This window comes from Acanthaster planci, linkage group LG04 (assembly GCF_054643075.1).
Source record: "Acanthaster planci isolate LZ-2023a linkage group LG04, COTS_SCS, whole genome shotgun sequence".
In the NCBI taxonomy this organism is placed as follows: Eukaryota; Metazoa; Echinodermata; class Asteroidea; order Valvatida; family Acanthasteridae; genus Acanthaster; species Acanthaster planci.
In genome coordinates this window covers 105974-129196 of record NC_141780.1, presented here as the reverse complement: position 1 = coordinate 129196, position 23223 = coordinate 105974, and the positions used below count along the sequence as shown (strand labels likewise).

General features: G+C 38.9%; 3 protein-coding genes and 1 pseudogene across 10 annotated transcripts; 2 read left to right on the top strand and 2 right to left on the bottom strand.

The window, feature by feature from the left end:
- Positions 1–5: 5 nt before the first annotated feature.
- LOC110989754 (splicing factor 45-like) lies at positions 6–9050 on the bottom strand. 5 transcript variants are annotated; one of them, XM_022254359.2, is made up of 12 exons: positions 8925–9050; positions 7351–7468; positions 6918–7123; positions 6424–6602; positions 5268–5515; positions 5072–5143; positions 4242–4437; positions 3832–3977; positions 3467–3609; positions 3014–3112; positions 1853–1925; positions 6–1631 (listed from the first exon to the last, which is right to left on the bottom strand). In XM_022254359.2, exons 2-12 carry the CDS (start codon positions 7427–7429, stop codon positions 1528–1530), a joined length of 1545 nt encoding a protein of 514 aa, XP_022110051.1. In that variant the 5' UTR covers positions 7430–7468; positions 8925–9050; the 3' UTR covers positions 6–1527. The 5 variants fall into 5 exon arrangements, with proteins under 5 accessions (XP_022110051.1, XP_022110052.1, XP_022110053.1 ...); XM_022254360.2 differs by lacking the exon at positions 8925–9050 and adding an exon at positions 8667–8767; XM_022254361.2 differs by lacking the exon at positions 8925–9050 and adding an exon at positions 8659–8748.
- On the top strand, positions 8857–13197 carry LOC110989756 (cyclin-Q-like). 4 transcript variants are annotated; one of them, XM_022254364.2, is made up of 5 exons: positions 8857–8996; positions 10013–10417; positions 10601–10715; positions 10942–11190; positions 11427–13197. In XM_022254364.2, the coding sequence occupies exons 2-5, from the start codon at positions 10110–10112 to the stop codon at positions 11511–11513; spliced, it is 759 nt and encodes a 252-aa protein (XP_022110056.1). In that variant the 5' UTR covers positions 8857–8996; positions 10013–10109; the 3' UTR covers positions 11514–13197. The 4 variants fall into 4 exon arrangements, with proteins under 4 accessions (XP_022110056.1, XP_086991316.1, XP_022110058.1 ...); XM_087135190.1 differs by having other exon boundaries at positions 8979–9114; XM_022254366.2 differs by lacking the exon at positions 8857–8996 and adding an exon at positions 9114–9251.
- Positions 12372–23150, bottom strand: LOC110989755 (uncharacterized). The gene is made up of 4 exons (XM_022254363.2): positions 22971–23150; positions 18395–19043; positions 17135–17261; positions 12372–15275 (listed from the first exon to the last, which is right to left on the bottom strand). Exons 2-4 carry the CDS (start codon positions 19009–19011, stop codon positions 15207–15209), a joined length of 813 nt encoding a protein of 270 aa, XP_022110055.1. The 5' UTR covers positions 19012–19043; positions 22971–23150; the 3' UTR covers positions 12372–15206.
- Positions 20109–22444, top strand: LOC147799268 (uncharacterized; annotated as a pseudogene).
- Positions 23151–23223: the final 73 nt, after the last annotated feature.

The window sequence follows — 23223 nt, the reverse complement described above, 5'->3', positions numbered from 1 at the left end:
TTACGTACAGTTTCAATTGTTTTATTTCCAAAGTATATTTTACATGGAAATAAAAAAGATAATGAAAACAAGAGTTATCAACATGATCAATGGAAAAATTTAATCCCATACGCTTGCAAATGTTGAAAAATGTATTTGATATGGTACCAAATGGCTAACCCTCACCCCCCCATAATGACTTGGTGAAAGCGTGAATTCATAAACCCCTCACTTCAAATATGGATAATTATGTCCTAAATTAAATCTTTGAGGAAGAGATTTTCAAACAGTCTCACCCCCATTTTTGCACCCTACCATGTTTTCAGATACGCCTTCATATCTACACAAACAATGGCCACAGCACCTAACTGCACAACTACATTTACACTTGTTACAACTTTGGAGCTTCTTGCTACGATCTATTCAGTGTTTGTTTCTCTTCACAGTGAAGGCTCTTTATGGACTATGATCTTACCGACACATTCCAAACCTTTACAAATAACCACTGTGTTGTAAACAAAACTGATAGACCTCTTGAACTATTCTCACTGTGCCTAAGTCTCTTAAGATTGAATTGACTTGGTTTCATGCCTGAAAAAACAACATACAACAATGTACATGTACACTGATAAAGTGGTCAGGTGTAAAGGTGGCAGACATGTTATTCTTTTGCACAGCAAAATGGGATACATGTACTACCCTAATAGACAGTGCATACTGGCTGAGAATGTGTACCTCATCACTAGGCAACACGCGAAGACACTCATGCTGGGCGTAGCAATCATAGCAATGCAACAGTCATAATTTTTCCTTCCTTACAATTCCAGATGCTTAAAAAAACCGAAAGGTTTTGAACAGTTCTGCAGGACTTAGGGTGACATAGCCCTACAACTTCACAAAGGGCTAAGTGTATTATAGATAACAGCAATTAATGGCTGGCTTGGCTCAAAAATTGTGCTCACGATCTCATAAATATGAATGAGAAAGGAGTACTTTGACTTCTGGGTTGTGTGTTAATTGCAAGATCCTTGACCAACCTATTTTCCCAAAGTGTCCTTATGTAAACAACATGATTGTAATTATCTACTTGTTTTTGATGTAAATGTAATCAGCTTTTTGTGTGGAATCCTTGTGAAGGGTCACAAGAGCGTACATATGGACACTGACCAGAGTATTCTCCGAGGCAGAATGAATAGAGTCTTTTCAGTTATGGTCTACACTATAAGAGGGGCAGTTCGTATTTGTTTTTCCTTCTCTCCTAGCCAACACAAATGCTAACTTCACTTTTTTCACAACATTCACACATTTTTATGCAAAAACTAAATTGGTATAGGCTTACATGTACATATTTCATTTTCAGTATAAGTTCATGTTTTAAAACTTGAGGAACCCTCATGATAGGATAATGTTTGGATTACTTGAAAGCCAAGCAGCCATTGTAAGCGGTGAAAATTTATTTATAAAAAGTTGAGCCTACCAAGAAGCTCAGATGTCTTCCATTGTCAAGAGATTTCAAACAGAAGTTGAATCTTAGTGCAAGTAGTCTGGTTATTCCAAGGCATTTAACTCAAATCGCTGGAATTTGTCAACATCGTAGAAACTTGCCCTGACCTGTCTTCCTCCAAAATATCTCCCATTTAGGTCGACAACAGCTGTAGGAAACAAAACAATTTGATTTATAGGATGAAGACAAAACATGATATTGATATAAACTAAATGACTGTTGTCTACACATGTCGAGGTCAAAGCAAACATAAATTCCTCTAAATCCAACTGAAAAATCATATCAAATCTCACTTTTGGCCTTTTTTATCACTAGAGATCACTCTTTTGCCAGCAATCATTAATTAAACATAAAAGTGGCAATTATCACCTTTAATAGCTGCTTCAATTCGCTGGAACTCAACAAATATCCGAACGGCACTATCATCAGCACTACTGGGTTCCTGATAAAGTACAAAATCAACTACTGTTTTAGAGTCTTAAGACAATAAGAGATTTGAGAGGAAGAGATCATGGCAAGTTTGATTGATGCTTGTGTCCAACTTTCAATCATGAAAAGCAAGATCTGTTACATGACTATGCACTTCCAAACAAACTGTGACAATCTCGCACAGGTCCATACAGGCATTTCCAGACCCACAAGTTACAATAACAATCACACAGTAATCATCCACTGTACAGGTACATGTACCTATCAACTTGTAAGTCCGAGGCCTCATAATTCTGATGCCTCATAAGTCCGAAAAAAGCATTTGACAAACAAACGCCCCAAATGCATTTAAAAATTCCAACGGTTTTTTTCGGCCAATGGCATACTACTTCGATTCCATAAAAAATCTGACACCTTGAAAGTCAGATGTTTGATTTGACACTTGTTATGAGCGTGTGAAGATGGCACTAGGAAAAGGACTAGCTCCCAGTGCAAGTACGGTGTACTATTTATGACACATACAAACATTTTTAAGATTTCAAAAGTATTACAGTCGAAAAAATGCTTTTTATATTTAACGAAGTATCATACATCATTCTTACATGTAGTGGTATTTGGATTAAACAAATACTGGACCAGTGTGCGAACTGTGCAGGTAGTCTGCTTGATTTAGTTTTCCTAACAGGGTTGGTACCGTGGGCACGAGTTGGGAACAAAGTTGAATCAACGCGTCGCGTAGGCCCACACTCCTCCACATTTCACAGTCAATCGCACTGATGCCTCATATTGAGTCCCAAACCTCGTTGGTCCGACGTCGGATTTATGAGGCGTCAAATCTTTGAGGCGTTGGAACTTTGAGGCTGGAAAAAAAATTGCCCATGAATCCAACGTCTCGTCATTCCGATGCCTCATAAGTCCGAAATTCGGACTTTTGAAGCGTCAAACCTATGAGGCGTCGGACTTACGATATGCACCTTTTGCACCCAGGCAAAGTGAAGCCAATGAAATCAAAGAGTCGTATTCAGCAACAAATCTTGCTGTTTGACAGTTCCTGCTGTACATTTCAGTGACCAAGGTTTAGATACAAGTCATGTTTCTTACCTCATATATGACAACTTTGATTACTTCGCCATATTTGGCACACTCTTCTGCAGTCTCAGGTTGTAGGTCATCATCTACTTCCCCTGGCCCCACCATATTCTGAATATTACAAATGAAAACACAAACAATGATTGATGAAAGTTTGAGTTATTAAAAGTTAAAACTACGGCAAAGTAATTCCTGCTGATATATTTTTTTAAGGGACTTTTAAGCATTTTGTAAAAACTTGAGTTTGGAACAATACACTGGAAATATTACCCATACTAAATGGTAACACAAAGCTATCAAAATGAGTACAGCTTATGAGAAGTGGGTATTTCCAATTTGAACATTTGGCTCTACTGGTGCAATTCAACTTGAGAAACTGCAAAACCACATTCCAGATGTTGAGCAAGAATTTTGGAGACATTTCCAGACACTAGTGGTGTAACTTTACACCTGTTTGTTACTCACCATGAGCAGCACAACTTTGGTAGGGTTCTTCATGACTGATTTGATGTCAGGTTTGGCTGATGGTACAGCTGGTATTCCAGGACCAGCAAGCCCTGGAACAGGGAGGTTTGGCCCAGGAGGGGGAGCCATCACAGGTGGGGAATCTATAAAAGGGGGACAAAGAGGAAAGATGGGGGGAATATACAAAGGTCATAAATTAGGATTCAAATATGTATATCAAAACAATCATGATTGAAAGCACTAGTTGGTTTTAGTTGATACTGTGCTAGAATTGCAATTATACCAGCACTAGTTGTCATAAGTCATCATATGTCAACTAGTCTGGTGGTGGTGGTGGTAGGACCAGGACAAGTTTATCAACTCACCTGTTTTTCTCTCGATGATCTTGCCTCCTCTTTTGCTTGTCTTCTCCACCTGTAATGCTGTACTGATTCCTTGTTCAGACTTTCCTAACCCTCTACCCTCCTGGAAACCATATTTAGCCATAATCTTGGCTGCTACAGAGTTGGAACTGCAAGTCAGAAAGAGATCGAACATGACGGCACTAAATATGCAATGACATTTATTCATCGACAGGTCTAAATATGGAATTGAATATGCTACAAACCAAGATCCACCTAGAAGCCCTTGACAATGGCTGGACTATACACCCACTGGCATCTGGAACTTACCTCCTTTTGCAACGGCTGGCCTACTTATCCCATAAACACCTAAATGTCAGCACATAGACACCTATAGACACCTTGAACCTCCCTTAGCAGGCCTGATTACTTACCCCATACCAACTGGAACCTGGAACCCACCACCCTTGGTAGTAGCTGGAGGGGGACCCAGAGGTCGACTGAATTCCTCGGAGCTCTCTGATAATGGAGGAGTCTGAGATCTTTCTGGGTCTTGCTCATAGGCACCTTCTTTCTTCCCTTTTACGATGTCAGCATAAGGACGCTTGGTTGGGGCCGCAGGTGATGTAACTGGATAAATAAACCCCCCAAAATACATGTACAATTACACAGAAATGATGACAGGGTCCCCTAAAAAAGTTATCTTTTAGAAATGCTCAAATTTTATACATCTTGGTAATTAATATGAACTTATGAACAGATGTCTTGGACAAGGGCTTTATTTAATCATTGGAAATGCAATGAGAACTATCGCATGTGGAGTTAGTTATCTTAACTGTGTATGTATTTAACTGGAAAATTATACAATGGAAAAATGAAGATGAAAATAACACATTGGCTATGACAATGATCCATCAAAATCAAGTCTAATATATCGAGTCTAATAGTTACAGTTCTGGAACTTTGTTTCGCGTTGATGTCCAATTACAACTCCCACAGACAACTTGATTTTTTAAAAAACAACTCCCCTATGAAGGAAAAACTAAGACACTAACACGTTTACAACTAACTTTCCTCCTAACTAAAAAAAAATTATGGTTGAATGCCACACTTAAGGTTTTCCAAAATTAATTTCTACAGAATTTCACCAAAAACCTCTCATTTGTCAGCTTCTTTTGATCAGTTCCTTAACTAAAAGCAAGATTTTTCTCTATCCTCTCCGTCTTAATCCATTCAACTTAATTTTTTGTACATTTATACTTACAAGGTTCTTCTGGATTTGTCTTGTCTTCGTTAATCAGCGAAGAAGGTGGTGCTATGGCAGCCCCGCTGCCCCCTGCCAATAAGACATCAATTCACAAGTGAACAAAGAAACACAGCCACAAAAATAACTACTTTAATAGAAAGACAGATATACATACAAATAAAACTAGCTATGAAATTATGAATAGTCCTTCTACCTTTTCGCCTTAACCTGTCTCTCTCCTCTTCTTCCTCATCATCTGGCCTGCGTGAGAATCCCCTTGGCGGGGATCTCTCTCGATCCCTGTCTCTGTCCCTGTCTCTCCTACGATCCCTGTCTCTATCTCTGTCTCTGTCTCGATCCCTGTCCCTGCCTCGGTCACGGTCTCTGTCACGATCTCTGTCACGGTCTCTGTCACGGTCTCGGTCACGATCTCTGTCACGATCCCTGTCACGATCCCGACCTCTGTGAAAACAAAGAAACTTCAAACTTGTAAGCAACACATACCTAAAAAACCATGGATTGGTTCTTAGAACTTTCCTTAATTGTCCTAAATCCTACTTTGTATAGGAAACCAATCCTTGATCTTAAATTTATGAGGAACATCAAGTAATATGTAAAGTAACCTCAGGTGAGTTCTGCCCTCTAAAGCTACCTTGTGTTGGATTTTGGAGGATCTGGGAGGGTAATGGTTCAATCTGCCCTGAGTTGAAATGTACCCCCAATAACAAAGAAGGAGAGGGCTTATGGGAAGTGTTTCAACTGGGATTATGAGCCAGCTGACCATACATTCAGATCGAAATTAGTCCCATGTACATGTACTCATTGTGTCATACCCCAAATGTGAATGAATCTATGTATGCATGTAATGAGTTCTCACCATCACTGCTTTGTAAAAACATGCCCTCTCTTAATTTTGGATGTTTGCCTTGCCCGACGTGTATTTGAACACTGTATACTCTGTGTGTGCCCCCGAAGGCTTGTGAAAAACCACAAGCATACTCAGGTGGGACTCAAACCAGCCAGCCGACACTGGCAAGCTCGGTGGTCAAGTGGTTCAGACGTCTGCACTAGTAAGCAGGAGGTCGTGGGTTTGAGTCCCACCCAACTACGCTTGTGGTAAAAAATCCAAAATTAATTTAAATCTCCCTGGCGCAAATCCGTCCTTGAAATAGATGTCCTCTCTTATTCCTGCTTGGAGTGGATAACAAAAAGTAACAGCATCTTGATCACAAACAGTTCCTGGACAAAATACTTGCACTGATATAATCAATGATGCACCTTGATACTCCAAACAAATGGTTAAAGTAAATGTAGTGTGGTAATTATCAACCTACTATGAAAGCTTTCATTTTCTAGGATATTTGGTTCACCTGTAGCTGTCACCGTCCCTCTGTCGCTCCACGCGAATCATCTCTTGCATCACTTTATCACGCATCTTCCTGACTATCTTGTCATATTCATTGGGGAAGGCGGGATCATACTCATTCTCAACGTCAGCGGCGAGTGGCATGGCTTCAATGAAAGCAGGCTGAGAAGCCTTGGTAGAACTCTGTAATAAAACATTGAAAAGACTTGCTGAGGTCTTTTTAGGGTGAAAAGCACGAAAGTGAAATCATGGAATAGGTTTCTGAAAATAAAAGTCTCCTTCACTGCTTAAGGATACTGGTATATTAATTGATTCAAAATGAAAGAAAACAGCACAGAATTGCCACATAAATAAAAAATAATAAATTTCATCCTCAACTGAATAATTTTAAAAACTGAAATCTTTTGGACTGAAAACACCACTCAGCCTTCTGACTACTCAAGCATGCTAAAGCACAACCGTTTAGATTTGACCAAATGACCAAATATCTGGACTTACTGGCTTCACTGGTATAAAGGATGGTCTTGGTGGGGATGGAGGGGGAGGGGTCAACTGTGTTCCTTCCTCAGACCCACTGGCTCCTTTTTTTAAGTCAATCACAGGAGCCAACGTGGCAGCTCTGATCTTCCGCTGGGCCTCAGTGAGTGAAGCCTTCTTCATACGGAGATGAGATTGCATCATGCGGATTCCTGCCGACCATCCCGCTAGTAATAACAACAAATGAACATTATTACCGTTATATGATCAAACCTACAGTAAAATCATATTCAGTTTTTCCACATAGTAACAATTTTCATTTCAACAAAACTTGAGCCTTGTTTGCCCACAAGAGTAGTTTTACAGACTCAAACACATGCAGAAATGCTTGTATTGGAAGACACCATTTATGGGATCTGTAACTTTTATGCCCAACAACTGCTGTTGTACTTACAAACATCTGGTTTCTTGGTGTCAGGTGTAGTATCTTTCTTAGGGGAAGTGTCAACCCCTAATCCATCATAGAGGGACATGGTGAATTCCGATGTAGTCTTGCTGCTTGCTTAATTAATCTAAAATATATATAGAAACAATAACATGTCATTTTTTGTTTTTCATTTTTGATATGTATTCATTTACTTTGGGTATCCCTAACTGAATCTGAATCATATAGCTGGCAAAGCCTCCATCAGGAAACACCACACCAACTTATGGGTTAGTTTGGGGCGCGGAGCTAGACGTGTCTTCAGTAGCTTATTTACAACCACTAAACAATTTTACAATTTCAGCTCTAAAAGTTGCATGTGATGTTTTTCCAGATTCAACAATATTTGATGGGAGATTATTCCAATCCTTGATTGTCTGTACAATCAGTTGAAAAGGAAATATTTGCACCTTTTTTTTGAAAACGGCATGGTTTTGGCCCTTTTTTTTTCTTGGCACTCAAAACAAAGGCATCTAAGCTATTTTACATAAACCAAAGTGGCTATCATTACGACAGCCATAACGCAATTCCCATTTGCTATCGTTACGGCACTGAACTGCACAAGTACGATGACGTGGCTGATCTATATAACAGTTTATATATTTTAAAATTACCTGGATCACTGAACGCTTGTGGCCGAGTGGTCAAGGTGGAAGGTTGGAACCACTGGTGTGTGAGTTTGAATCCATGCTTGGACCATTTTAATTTTTTTTGGCCTAAATTTCATGTTTTAAGTTGGTTTCTAATTGTATAGGCCTGAGCAGGAATCTTTTTCTTTTTTCATTGGAGGCTTTGGAGGATTTTTTAAAGGGAAATAAAGTCCGAAATCTGTGCTTAAGTTGGCCTGCTTGCACAGTTGCAGTGCCGTAACGATAGAAGATGGGAGATGCGTTACAGCTGCCGTAACAACAGCCATGGCGTACATAAAACTGTTGGGGGAAATGAAGCAACATTTCTATGGGTACACAACTCGAATGGGATTGCTGTTCATGCCCTGTTAAACGTCATGCAAAGGCTCTTTTTCTGTGGGGTTCGTGGGAGAGGAGCAGACGTCGGACCCCACAGTTCTGGTGGTAAGGGAGTACCACAACCTGCATCAAGCAACAAGCACATGGGTAGTATACATGTAGTCCTACCATGGAGGTAGAATGGTCCTACAAACATTACCTCAATGCCATTCCCATGAAATCAATGGTTTGTGTACATCATATCCATTGCATTATCAGTCCATATTTTATAGTTTACGAACACCAAAACCCGCCTAATGGGATTCCTGACCTTCCTACCTCCATGCACTGACCGAGATCCATTTAGATCAGTGTGAAAAAAAAGCCAGGGTCCCTCCATGCGCTGCATGCGTGCCAAAGTCGAATAAAATCGCGCCCTCTACGAAGTAACACGTACACATAATATAACATAACGCATAATATATCTACAATGTATGTGCAATGAAATCCCGTTAGTTCCCGCACCGAAACAAAAGTATCTTTTTTTTCACTACAACGTGCAGAAAAGAGCCCAACAGTAACATGATCAGTACTCACAATAATTCATCACGAAGAGCTTTCCTCTGTTTCTTATGAATCCAGCATTATCAGCGGCAAAATGGACATCACGTGAGAGATTTTACTCTAGATCGATTGCACGCTGCTGATATTAGTCTAGGCCCTGCTTTTGGTCTTGATTTTGGAATTGCCAATGTCCCTGACTGTTGGGTATCCGACTATTTGAGAGGCAAGAGAGGCAATCTTTCATGTTTTTCGGCCATAAAATAAAAAGTGCTATAAAAGCTGTTAGAGTTCCGCAACCGACTATCAAATTTGAAACACTGTGCACAAACCCATGAGACTGGTCTAAAAATAGTTTTCTAAGTAAATAATTCATTATTTCCCTAGCTAAATTAGTCTTTTTAGGTCTTGTTATCAATCATGTTAAATGTTTGTTATCGCTTTCTGAGTGATGGCTGATATCCGTGATAATCAGGGAAATGTCAGTGACACCCATCCATCATATGTGGAATTTTCTTCTTTATGATTTTACATTATGATAACAAATTTTTCTCATTTTTGGCATCTTTGTGGTAAGTTCATACTTGATGTGTATGGCTGTGCCTAATAACCGAATATTTGATCAAATATTTAAATACACTGTATTAGGCCTATTTTCCGAATCTGACTAAGTTGAATCCAAGCTTCATGAAGAGGAAGGAAAATTTTCTTTTGTTTTAAATGAGAAAATTGCACTCTAGAGGCTTGTTTCAAGCAGATTGAAATGAAAAGTGACAGAAATCTTAAAGTGATTCAAAAAGTAAATTATTCATTAAAAAATTTAAAAGGAACACAAATTTTCAACATCGTAAGAAGTATTGTTGATCTCTTAAATCATGCTAAATTGTGGCTGGATATACTCGTACAGAAAGAAGTAGGAGAAGCTATTATATTGATTATAATGTATTGTTTATAATGTACAGTAATGAATTTCTGAAAACAGGTTTTGCTTCAAATCTTTTGTGTTGTCAAATTCGCTTTGGTTTTGCTTTCATGTGTAAAATGACCCGGATAGACTTGATCTTTGAACAGTTGACCTACTTTTTTCATCTTAGTTTCAGACTGTTTTTTCATTCTTGATGCAGGGTTGGCTGTTTTGTGTCAGTTAAGCTTGGATGCACAAGTGTTCTTTCCCAAAACAATATGTGTACATGATGAGAGAAGTCACCTGAGAGCTTGTGGATGCCATCATCATTGTTAATGGCAACAGTTACCATGGCAACCACCTCATCATCAGAAGTTTCTCCTTCAGACCCAGCTATTGCCAAGGCCCATTTCAGGGTAGCACAGTACATGATGGAAGCTGGCATCAAACTTCACTTACAGTCAGTTACTGTTGCCTCAGCCTGCACTATGTACTATCGTTTCTTTTCTGTGTGTGATGTGCGGAACTATGATGCATACCTTGTGGGGGCAGCTGCTATATACTTGGCAACCAAGGTGGAAGAACAACACGTGAAACTAAGGGACATTATTAATGTGTGCTACAGGTCTGTTAAACCCAAAGAACTTTTCTAAATGAAGCTTCAAACATTAGTTTATGCATAGAATTGACACAGCCTTGGCTTAAGTTTAGTCTTTTTCGATTAAGTGGAAATGGGAATCTGCCTCCTAAAAATGGTTTTCAAATGTTATTAAACTTATTTTTCAATATCAATTTGGTTGATTTTTAGAATTCTCCATAGAGAGGAGGCACCACTTGAAGTAGGCAAGAAATACTGGGACCTGAGAGAGAGTGTAATAAACTGTGAACTGCTGCTTATTCGTATGCTCAAGTTTAACCCTAAGGTACAAGCATTGATGGAACTTTGATGCTAAAAGGGGTATTTGATGTCTTTGTTACAGAACTGAGTTTTGTGTTTGAGATCTCACCTCATATCTGTAATTTGCTATTCAAAGGGTAGAATACAATTAGTTCTTTGTTGCCTATTTTTGTCTGTTTTTCACTCAATCAAGCATTGACAATGGAACAATTTGACATTTCTTTATATTTCAATGACTCCCATCAACACAGGTCACCCTTCCTCACAAGTACATGGTACACTACCTGAAGTCACTGCAGGACTGGATGGATCAGAACATGTGGAGCAAGACACCTATATGTCGGATGGCATGGGCCATGTTGGGTGACTGTTACCATGGTAGCATTTGCATCCGTGTCAAACCGCAACATTTGGCTGTAGCAGTGATCTACTTTGCAATGCAGTGCTATGGTGTCAACATGCCTCATCAAGAGGATCAGGCAAAGAAGAAATGGTGGCAGGTAGTTAAGCCATGAACTTGGCCAAGTTAAAACTAGGAATAGCAGTATAACATCACGGGATATTCTTGCAAGTAATCTGCTTTCACGAAAAATGTTTTTGTTTTCAGGAAATACAAATGCAAAGCAACATATATCACTGATGTGATCTTTCTTTTTGTAGGGAAGTTGTATTGAATATCTTTGGAAAGTAAAGGGTCAGCCTCCCCTACTTTCTTTTGTCTTGCTTCACCCCACAGGTGTTCAGCGAGGAACTCAATGAGGAAAAGGTCCAAGAAATTGTGGCTGAATTAATTGACATGTATGAAATGGAAACAAAGGTGTAGCAACTAGAAGATTATCGACTTTGTTTTTGGCAAAGCTGCAGAAATATTTGTGTTTCTCTGTTTGAGGAATGGTGAGCCAAAGGGTGCTGTTCGTCCCTTCTGAGCATGCTTTGGGCCTCCAATGTGCTCTGATGAGCAACAATCTATCCAATAACTGCAACAACTGAGGGAAGGCAAGAACACAGGCTGAAAATCTGCTCTCACTGGACAATAAGTCTGTAAAAACTTCCAGTGCGTGTTCCCAGTAGTACGCAGTCATTATAGGTAATTGTGAACTCTGATTCCATTCCAGTGTTGACAAGATTTATATCACTGCAGAGTCAGAACTGCTATACATCATTGAAGGTCACACACAATCCACTGCATTTCTGTCTCAAGATTTTAAGGCAACTGATGACCAGCCTAGACCGATGAGATGGTTTTCCGAACCTGGGCTTCACCTATTTTGTTGCTCTGTCTATTTATCCAGAATCAGGTGACTTTATGCTAAAACTAATTGAAAATATCAGCTTTTGTCTCATAGTATTGACGTTGATGGGAAAGATTTTGAGATGTAGTCTGTCAAGTGAGGGTCTAACAACTGAAGCTAGTCAAGAGCTTTAACGCAACTGGGAGCCACAGGCCGGATTTAGTTTACTCTAAAGCAAAGCAATTGTTCAGAAATGGCTCTCCCCAGGTAGCCAATGATACTTAAGAACAAATGACTTGAAATGCTAATAAATGCATGTAGTGCATGAAAACCCGGAAAGGAACAGCTTACATAAATTTGTTTTGTATTTTGTATATACATGTACATGTATTGTACATAAATGAAAATACTTCAGGCCAGGTACTGCAAAATACAAATACTGGTATATATATGTTGACTTGCTCTCTGGAATTATCAGGAATTTTATTTCATTTTCATGTCTTCCAACACATATTCATAAATATGACATTTTTGCCGCATAAAGTAGTGATATTGCACATTTTGCACGCATTGGCAGTTATCTGAATTATAACCTACCATATCTCAACACTATTAAATGAAGGAAAAAAGTTGCAAGCAATTAAATTTAATGCACTTGTTTATATTTCATTAAAACAAAAATTTACAAGTGTGGTTGTTTTTTGCATGCCCTGTTTATTTGGTGTTTTACATGTAATTAAATGCTATATTCCTGCACAAGTAAACCCTGTAAATGCTTTGGTTCTTTTATATGCATTGCAGTAAATACACGTAAATTATTTCCAAATTGTATCCAGATTTTAAAACCAAAAATCTGTCAAAGTTCCATGCTGTTGGTGAGAGCAATTTCCTATTTTCAAAAAATCTTCTGTGACCACAACATGCAAGTTGCATTTCAGTACAAATTAAAATGAACTGCAACTTTAAAAATTAAAACCAGAAAAGCTAATGCAGTGATGCATGGATAGACAAGTGTGTTTGGCGGTATCTACTACATTATTCTAACTAGTTACAGAATAATTTAGCAGATTTCTACACTTGCGATGAAGTTATCAAGGATGAGGTTTTCAAAATAAGCACCCTTTTCTTTACAATGCACAGTACATGTAACACCATTTCAAGCAAAGTACCAGTACATAATGGAAGGAGAAAAAATCATTACACACATTTTAGTAGTTGGTGCTATATTTGAGGCTGTAATTTATCAGGGTGAATAAATTAGCATTAACTCTTCAACAGGGAGTTTGTTGTGCTTAATCCTTGACTTCAGTAGACAAGTTTTGAATATTTGCATAAAAAAGAGAGGATTCACTGCTACCTACAGAGGCAAGAATTGGAAAAAAAATTCTTACATTGTACGTCCTTCAAAGGCTTAGCACTTGACACAGACTCTGATGCTACTTTGGAATTTCATGAACTGTTACACTTTTTTTTATAGATCATGAAACAATTCATATCGGGAAACTGACTAGGTGCTTATGAACAATTATAAAGATGAACAAAGAAATTGACTGGAGAGGGATTTGAACTTGCGGCCTCTGGAACACCGTACCAGTGCTATTTATGTTCAAAAAGCTGTATCCTCTTTGAATGATCCCTCTTCACCACTTCCCAGGTTGTATCGTGTGTAATTGGGGTGTGATCCCTGGCTACGTGGTGTTTCAGGTTAAATGGCTCCTGGCCAGCACCCCCTGAACAGAGACATTGACAATTGGGAAGAGCCACCAACATAGGCCTGGGTAGCTCAGTTGATAGAGCACTGGTACGATGTTTCAGAGGTTGCAGGTTCAAATCCAGCTCCAGTCAATTTCTTTGTTCGTCTTTATAATCACTTTTTTTTTTATAATGTGAGCTACCATTACACAGCCTGAAGCCATCCAGGATTCCCAGCTAACAATTCTAAATAACAGCCAGCATTTTAGCTAAATGTACATCCTTTCAACCAACTGCTTTTTTATGCAGTGTTTTTGCCACTCGCTTAGGATTATAACCAAAGTGTACATGTACCGGTATTTGCCATTTAGCAAATTGTGAAGTGACAGTCTGCAACACTACTATGTACCTTACTTATTAAAGTACATGAAGGTCATTCCTTACAAGCATAACAATCAAGGTGCATGTATTGTATTTCATGGCTGTCATCATTAGATAAATCCTAGGTAAAGTTTAAGGCCTTGATGCACTGAAGACTGTCCATGATCTTTGAGATGTCTGTGTTTACACAATGCATCCGGCTAAAAGGAAAACAAACTTGCAGCTCTATACACGTAAGCATCGCTAACTTTGTTGCTCATCATGCAAAACAGATTTTACAAATTCTTCTTAGCTTTGTACTGTTAAAAAGTAACTATACACTTGATCAATGGGTGAAACAGATTAATAACAACAGTTACAGGTAAAAATAGTTTAAAGTGCTTTAACCACACAATAACATGAAAAATCCAGATTGTACATTTATAAAGTAACTATAATTGAGTATGATATTCAACAATTTATTGAATACTATACATTGATAGAATACAACATCAATAAATAAAAGTACATACATACATGTACATGTATAATTTTGACTGAAAAGACATACGTACATACATGTGTATAAGAAAGGGTAGGTAGCACAAAGACAATATTTTCAAGGAATTGCAAACCTTGAAAAGTAAATGTGGAACACATATCCAACACAGCACACTTAAACATGTAGGTGTATGAATTAAATACGCAGCCATTCTCAGCATGCATTTTTACATTGCACTGTTTTACATCTACATCTAGATTACAAATGGCAAGACTCCTATACATGGGGGAAAACAGTTTTCACATTTTACCAAGAAATTTACAGAGTGGTCAGGTGGTAGTAGTCATATAAAATTTGTTTAAAACTGTCCTAAAAACACAAAATAAAGGAAACTAATGGGGTAAATGTCAAAATAGAAGCTAAAGGTACACAGTTCATGCAAGTATTTGTATTTGGAAAGATTTGTCCATTTGTTAGGTCCCTTGCTTATTGAAGTCAAAGTTCTCAACATCTGCCTGTCAAAGACAGTATTTGTTTTCATTTTATACACAAAGTGCTACTTTATTATCAGGCAAGCCTACTGATCATAGACAATGTGATAAAAAATGATAGCTCAAGTAATCAGTACATCTTATACACATATTGATTTGTTAGTACTATTCGCTGGAACATACATGTGCCAAGTTGGCTCAGGGATGATATCCATGACAGGTACTTTTACAATGTGTTTTTAGACATCCACGGTGTCAGGTGAGAAGCGTAACTTTGGTATCTCGGCAATAGCAGTTGTGGACTTTGGCTAAGAAAAGAACATAAAATATCAAAGAAAATAATCAGGTGATGAGCAATAAGTTCACAAATACATGTAGGTGGCTTCTAATAGAAACAGGTCAATTAACATCTAACCCTCTAGATCCTTTAAAATCCACCAGAATTGAGGAAGAATTTTGCAGGATTGAGGAAGAATTTTGCAGGATTCAGGGAGGCAGATCCCAGTCACTATATATGTAGTACATAATATCTCAAAAAACTGAAATATAAAGGATGTGCCACTGAAATTAAGATGTTTATTTCAAGATTATGGAGAGTTCCCAGAAAAAGGAGGAATGGGGTTTTCTATGGAAAATGAAAATGCTAATTGATCTCACAATGTGCAGAGGCACTGAAGCTCAAACAGTGATACAATGCATGTAATAGTTGGGAAAGAGGAATTAGCACCATGATTACAAATGTAGTTCCATTATGTGTGTACATTTACTCTGATTTGTACAGCAAAGCATTACTGCATTAAATACATTCAGTCTGGTAAAGATGGTATTTGATGGCACAGGCCTGGAAACTCAGCTCACAACAAACACCCCAAATTGACAGTTTTTCAAATAATGTACATGTAAACAAAAACATTTCTGAACCTAAACACTTCAATGAGTTTTGGTGTGAAAAAAGACAGAAACTAACGCAGTAGGCATTTTGATTTCAAACAATTGATCATTTATCTGCTAATTTCTGCTTTATTTGAATTGACAGAGGACACTTTTTGTTTATTTTTTTTTATATATAGTTTATTAAATTTGAATCACAGTGGCCAAAGGCCAAAAACAATTCAAATTCACATAATGATTAACAATTATATCAATTAAACTTTACATTACAACATTACTTAAAAAATAAAAAAATAAAACAAAATGCAGATAAGAATAAGACACTTGAAGATAAGTGCATGTAATTATATGTAAAATGTACATGTATGTGTATAACTGCAAAAAGGGGACTTTTCAATTGAAAATAGCCACAAAATATTTCTTTAATCCTGTGATACAAGTCTATCATCTCATGCTTTTTAAAAATATCTACTACAGCAATCTTTCTTTTCACACAATCTTGGAAGGAGAACTGTCCTCAACCATTGCAGTAAGACTAGATCCTAACATTAAATGAATGGTGTGGAATATTGACATAAAGAGAGTACAACCTCTCTGCACTTGGACAATATGTGGCATTAATTGTATCATTATAATAAGTTTAGTCTGGTCAGAAGCCAGATTGTAGCAGCTACTGAGTGATATCTTGTCTGCAAATGTGGCTGGACATCCCTGCTGGAGGCTTCAATCTTATTACCATCAATCATCCAAAATCTTGGGGGTATATTGGGGATACTTTTGAGACCATGACAGATGGCTTGGGGCAATGATGCTTGGATTAACACAAAAAATGGTTTAACTGTCGGGATAAAGATATTTTGTCCAATTTGATGGAAATTTAATTCCTGCATTTTTATAAATACATGTATGCACACATGAAAAACATCAGCATACATGTAGGTAATAACAAATTAACCATGTTGACATTTGTATCTCTACATGTGTGATAATGAGCATTTAATATATTATTAAATGTTAGGGACTTCCAAAGTCAATCTACCGGTAGCTTTATTATCAGCTACATGTATGAAAATACTGATTTCAGAAAATATTTGTATATACATGTATCTGGCAAATTTGAGCAATTTGAGGGCTGTGTTCTAAAAGAAGTCCACAGTGTTGTGCAATAAAAACACTGAATGTGACTGGATAGTATGTATTTCACTGGAGTTGTAAAATGGGTTGAGCGAATGTCTTATAATTATGGCCAGGCATTGATAGAATAAAGTTCACCCACCTTTGTTGTGCTGTGTGACGGCTGACTACTTGACCTAGGATCTGTCAAGAGTTCCGTTTCCCAGTCTTCCCCTTCTTGGGGGTCAAAGTTGTAGAGTGGTAAGAGCTGATGCCTAAGCTTGTCCAGTCTAGATTCCAATCATATTTACAGTAACAAAAACAGAAATCAATGCCTCAATGTGAAAGTCATTTTGTATTTCAGAATTAAAAAGAGTATCTTTTGTGGAGCGGGGGTGCTGAGAAAAATGTTCAAAGGTACTTGTAGAGATAAATCCATCTACTGTTTTTTGTTGGGGAAAAAAACGAAAGATGGGGAATTTGAAAGATGATAATAATGCAGACCACAAAGGAGGTATAATGGTATTTTCAGAAATGGTTCTCTCGGTATTTTTGTAATGTTCAACCCTATTTTTCTCTTTTTTTTAAAGGTAGAGGGGAGTGACAAGCTGAGAAGGAATCCATTAATTTGTAAGTTGATGGATTGAAGTGACATTTTAATGTAACTCCTTCCTAATATCATTCACCAACCGGTGTTGTAGTGAAGACCATCACAAGACCAGACACAAGACCATCACAAGACCAGACACAAGACCATCACAAGACCAGACACAAGACCATCACAAGACCTGACACAAGACCATCACAAGACCAGACACAAGACCATTACAAGACCAGACACAAGACCATCACAAGACCAGACACAAGACCATGCACAAGAACAGTGACAAGTAACAATGTGAAAAATGACAGAGGAATGCGTTTGTTGCAATTCACTTGAAGAGCTTGTGAAGTCAGACTGGAGGTGCTGGTCTTGTGAATGTCTTAAGTGGTCTTGCCTACAACACTGCAACATAAATGCATTGGTACATGTATGAACAATGGTTACAAAATCATGCTCTTGAGTCCAAGACAAACTTTCTTAAGATAGTTGGCAACTGGCAACCAAATTTAACTTTCTTGTAATAGATAAAAAGGTTTTGAAAGGCTACACTACTGGTGTAGCTGCGTAATAAAAGGTTTCATTCTAGGAATCTGAAGAACAAAGTGAAAAACATGAAGAGAGTAGTGAAGCGTGGAACAGTGTTCCGTGCCAACTGGTCTTCTGTTATCCACTCCCTTCAAAAGAAAAATGCTAGTACCATTTTTTAAGATGCTGGCATTTTCAATTCCTGTTGAAAAACTCACATCATGTCTCAAGGGGTATAACCAACCCTTCTCCATTGGCTATGCCACTTTGAGCAAACTGAACATGCCCACTGACCTGATTCTTTTCCTCAGATATGAGACAATCATAACCAGTAAAGCAACTCCTGCAAAAATGATCAGGGGCAGGAGAAGGTACAGAGCCAAATTACCACCTGCAGCTGGAACCATTTTGCCTGTTGAGGTCACAAGGTCACTCCTTTGAGTTGCTGCCATGGGAACTGAATCCTGGTGCTTTGTACGTGTAGTTGTCTGCTTGGATAGCATTGGTGTCATTTTAAGTGTTGTCTGCTCTCTGGGAGTGGTTACTGCAGTCATTGCCATGGTAACCGTTGTCAGGGATGGTTCAGTTGTTGCTGCTGTGAGCAAGGTTGTCAGTGAAGAAGTATTCCAGGACTTAGTTGTGCTTAATGTCTCATTTTTCATTTCACCTGTCTCTGTAGAATTTGTCTCCACCACTACGGACATTATAGTAGTCAGATTCGATGACATGGGTGTTGCCATTTGAATTGACTTGGTCGGTGAACCAGGCTTCCAATCTGTGATGAAGGCTGATGGCGTCGTTTGAGTCCACACAAGTCCTAAAACTGCAGTAAATGCTGCAAATCTCCATAACAACTGAGGACCCATCCCTGCAGAGCCCTGTATAAACTTGACCATAGTCATCACAGACATTCAGGTGCTGACTCCTCTTAAATGCATAGCTTCTGAAAAAGGTTTATAGACATCAAAATGTTATAACTAGACTGCGTGAATGATAGGGATAGGGACAAGGTGCAGCTACCCCCCTCCCCAAGTCACAGCTACATGGGAAGAACGAACAAAGAATGCAGCTGATCCAAGGAAAAGTTGAATGCCTGAAGTTCATGCCAACATACATACAGGTCTACTTCACACAGGCCCTACCAGTAGTAGAAGGGTATGAGTTCAGGTACAACTGCGGAAAAACCCACCCATTCTCTAGATCCCAAGGCCAAGTACATGTACATTTTTTTTGTATAAGGATGGAGATATATGTACACGTATTTGTACTGAAAAGGGGGTATTTCAGTAGGCCTGTCTACATGTACATGTACATGTATGAACAAGAAAAAGGTGTGGTCAAAAATCCAATGCAATAGTTTAAATTTTTCCCCATTAACCACGTCTGACTATCATTCCTCTGTGAGTGCTTCAGAGTGCGATTATCACAGCCACCACTGATCAAAGACAAGAAACAAGATGCAGTGACCTCATAGTACCAACAAAGAGATTTTGTCCAATCATCTTGTCTGTACATACGCTGCAGAGGGCCTAGTATGGCTGATGCACAATTATAAGCCTTATTGCAAAATTTTGTATAATGGTAGAAAGGCGTTGTGAAAAGGAAAAAGGTTAAACATTGAACCTTTTGCCTTCCCACAAATGCCTTTCTACCATTGTGCAAATGCAGTTTTTGCAATAAGGCTTATGCACTGAGGGTCATTCTAGACCATATAGAAAAAAATTTTTCTCCCCACATCCACACTGGAGCACTAGGGCCTATAAGGCCCAAGGCTAATTAAAAGGCATTTAGGCCCTTACTGTACTACTACAGTACTAGTACTACTAGCATTGGTGAGTGACACACAAGTCTGCAAAAATCTGTGTATCGTAGAGGGCCCAGTTTTCGACGGTACACGTTTTTGACGCTGGACCTTCTACGTCACAGCACGCGATGTAAACAACTCTGTAGTCACGAACTCAAACTTGGAATTTCCTGGTTGTTTGCTGCTCCGTGTCCATCACCGAAAATGTGGAAAGTTAAGGCTCTTCCGGTAGGTTAAACTTGCACGATTCAAAAAGTTGTTCTTTTGGGGCCTATTTTAAAGATACAAAATCGTGAGGCGTTTCTTAACTTGTGTTTTTTTAATTATTGCTCCAAAACAGTTTCTGTGTGTGCCATAACAAAGCCCATGATATGCAGAATAAAAAAACATCACGCGGCTTGTAGCATTGCGGTCTGGGTAAAAAATACGGAGGCTTCTAAGGAGCGTTGTGCTTTTATTTTATTATTTATTATTATTTAAAAGACCTAAAGTAACATGGTCAGATAGACTTCATTTCGTTTAAATACAAAAAATAATACAATCATTTTGTGTGAATTTCATAACAGTGAATGTATATACATTGTACGTCTAAAATGCAACTTGGCCTATTAATTTTTTTGTAAATTTATAATGTATTGTTATTTCCTTTTTTTGTTCTACAGAATATGTGTATGAGTCTGGTGAAACAACCCAGGCCAATCACCAACAGGAACTACTCTCTGTCAGCCTTAACCAAAGCATTCCATTTGGTTATTGATGAGAATAGGTCTGTTGAGGCTGCTGCAAAAAGATGTGGCATTCCCGTGACAACATTGAAGGATCGAGTCAAAGGACAAGTTGACCTAGAAACTACCAAGTCGGGACCAGCTCCCTTGTTTACCCTTGAGGAAGAGGCAAAATTTGTGGAACATGTCAAGAAGATGGCCGTAATGGGTTATGGGTACAGAAGGGCTGAAATTGTCGACTTAGCTACCTTGTATGCAGTCAGTCTCCACAAACGGCAAGCAGGACATCCATTAACCCTCACAAACGGCAAGCAGGACATCAATTAACCCTCAGATGGTTCAGAAATTTTATGGAAAGATGGCCGGAGCTTCATGTAAAAAACCAAGAAGCTTGGACATATATAGGGCAAAAGCTACATCTGAGGAAGTTGTCAAGGCATATTTCACTGAGCTTGACTGAATAATGACCATGTTCAAGCTAAAAGATGCCCCTGAGAGAATGTACAATATTGATGAAAAGGGACTGAGGCAGAATCATTCTCCACCACGTATCGTCAGTGCGTCCAAGAGCACAGTTGCTGTCACTACCACTGACTACAGGCAAGGGTTCTACTGTGACAATCATTGGTCGCGGGAATGCCATTGGACAGCAACTTCCACCATATTTCGTATTTCCAGGACAGAGGATGAGACAAGAGTTTCTTCAAGGCTGCACTCCGGGTGCCAGTGGAACTGTAAGTGACAGTGGCTGGTCCAACTCTGAAATTTTCATGGACTGCATTTAATCACATTTTTTGAAGTACATGTATGTCACAGATGGCAGAGAGGATGAGCCCATCCTTGTCCTCTATGATGGACATTCTTCCCACATCTCCCTGCCATTGATTGACTGGGCAAGAGAACACAATGTCTTGTTGTTTGTCTTACAATCAGCACATACGAGTCACGTCCTGCAGTCAATGGATGTTGGATGCTTCAGGCCATTTGAGAAAATCTACAATTCAATTTGCCACCAACACATGTGTGCCCACTCTACAACAGGCATTGACAGATACTCCATCTGTGAACTTGCTTGCAGAGCATACTCCAAGGCCCTATACCCTGACAACTTACGAAGCTCGTTCAAAAAAACTGGCATCTATCTTCGCAACTATGAAATAATTGATGTCAGAAACTACGAACCAGCCAAATAAGTAAAGAAGATAACGAGTGATAGCGAGTGAGCTGACAGATTTGTCTGAACCCCAACCAGTTGGTCCACAAGGTGACGGCAGTGGCAGCTTCCCTCACTCAGACTCCTGTGATCTCTTCAAAAAAAGAGAACAGATCATAGGCCAGCGAGAGAAAGTACCAAGAAAGAGGAGATGTGTCTCTTCAGTGACATCAGGAAAGGCCATAACTGAAGAAGCAGTAAGGAAGAAGATTGTACAGTTTGTTGAAACGTCACAGAAGAAGACATCAACCAGAAAGAAGAAATATAACCGGACCAAATGGGCAAAGAAAGCAGAATCTGCTGCCATGGCTGCATCACAACACTGTGAGCCTGGACCAAGCTGAACAATCACATCTGGTCGTGATGTATCTTCTGATGAGGAAATTAACGAGGATGAGAAATGCTGTGTGTGTCACTGATACCGCCCTATTGAACTTAAGGATTCAATCTATTTCACCTCATGGGCTCAGTGCATGTTCGAAAGCTGTTCACATTGGGTTCACCTCAAGTACTGTTGTAATGTCACACGACTACGACTGAAAGACACTTTTTTTTGCCCATGCCATGGTTCGCCATGCTTTCAGTCCCCAACAGAAGAGTAATTTTTATTTTTTTCCCAGTATGTTCTTGGTCGACTTGAAGATTCAAAATTGAGAAAAGTCTCAGAAGTGGCAAAGTTGTAAATTGAAATATTTCTTTCAGTTAATGAACTTCTTTTCATGTTCAAGCGGATTGTTTCCATTTTGCCAAAACTGAATTATTCATTACGATGATAAAACTAATTGCTTGTTTATCAAGAGGATGGTTTTGATGATTTAGAAAAGGAGGGGAGGAGAGGATAGCAGGAACCATGAAGACCCAAGGGGAAAGGAGGTGATAAAAAGGCACTCCAGCTTCCCCATCCCAAAAGTGGAGCAGGTGGGCCTAGGCCAAGGGTATTATTGGATCATAATAACAATGCTGAAAATGCATATGAGTTTGAAGAAAACCCCTTACATCGTCGAAAAACGGTCAAGCGGGGATACAAAACAAAGGAAAAATAGCCGGGAACGGCTATAGCAAAACCAAATTTCATTTAAGTTTTAATAGCAAAATACCTGCAAGAAATATGACACTGCTATAACTTACTTTCTACAGAGCTATATCTCTGCATCCTCCAATTCATGTATGTGTACGCAGCTCGCAGGCCTCACAATCGAACGATCGATGGTCGGAAAATTATTTTCGATACAGACAGTCTAGGTCATGTAGGGCCTAAGTACAGTTCGCGGTCTGCATGTTATCTGTGACATGATGTGTACGGGGTCAGGTTTATTGCAAGAGCGCCACCATTAGGCCTAGATGGAAAGAGAAAAGGGTCCGTCTGTCCGACTTCGACTAG

Coding starts and splice junctions, on each gene's coding strand:
- LOC110989755 (XM_022254363.2), bottom strand. CDS start 19,011: ATGTCTGTGATGACTATGGTCAAGTTTATACAGGGCTCTGCAGGGATG. Junction 17,262..18,394: donor TATCTGAGGAAAAGAATCAG/GTCAGTGGGCAT, acceptor ATTGGAATCTAG/ACTGGACAAGCTTAGGCATC. Junction 15,276..17,134: donor CGTCACACAGCACAACAAAG/GTGGGTGAACTT, acceptor TTCTTTTCTTAG/CCAAAGTCCACAACTGCTAT.
- LOC110989756 (XM_022254364.2), top strand. CDS start 10,110: ATGCCATCATCATTGTTAATGGCAACAGTTACCATGGCAACCACCTCA. Junction 10,716..10,941: donor TGCTCAAGTTTAACCCTAAG/GTACAAGCATTG, acceptor CCATCAACACAG/GTCACCCTTCCTCACAAGTA. Junction 11,191..11,426: donor CAAAGAAGAAATGGTGGCAG/GTAGTTAAGCCA, acceptor TTCACCCCACAG/GTGTTCAGCGAGGAACTCAA.
- LOC110989754 (XM_022254359.2), bottom strand. CDS start 7,429: ATGTCCCTCTATGATGGATTAGGGGTTGACACTTCCCCTAAGAAAGAT. Junction 5,144..5,267: donor AGACAGGTTAAGGCGAAAAG/GTAGAAGGACTA, acceptor TCTTATTGGCAG/GGGGCAGCGGGGCTGCCATA. Junction 1,926..3,013: donor TCAAAGTTGTCATATATGAG/GTAAGAAACATG, acceptor GTACTTTATCAG/GAACCCAGTAGTGCTGATGA.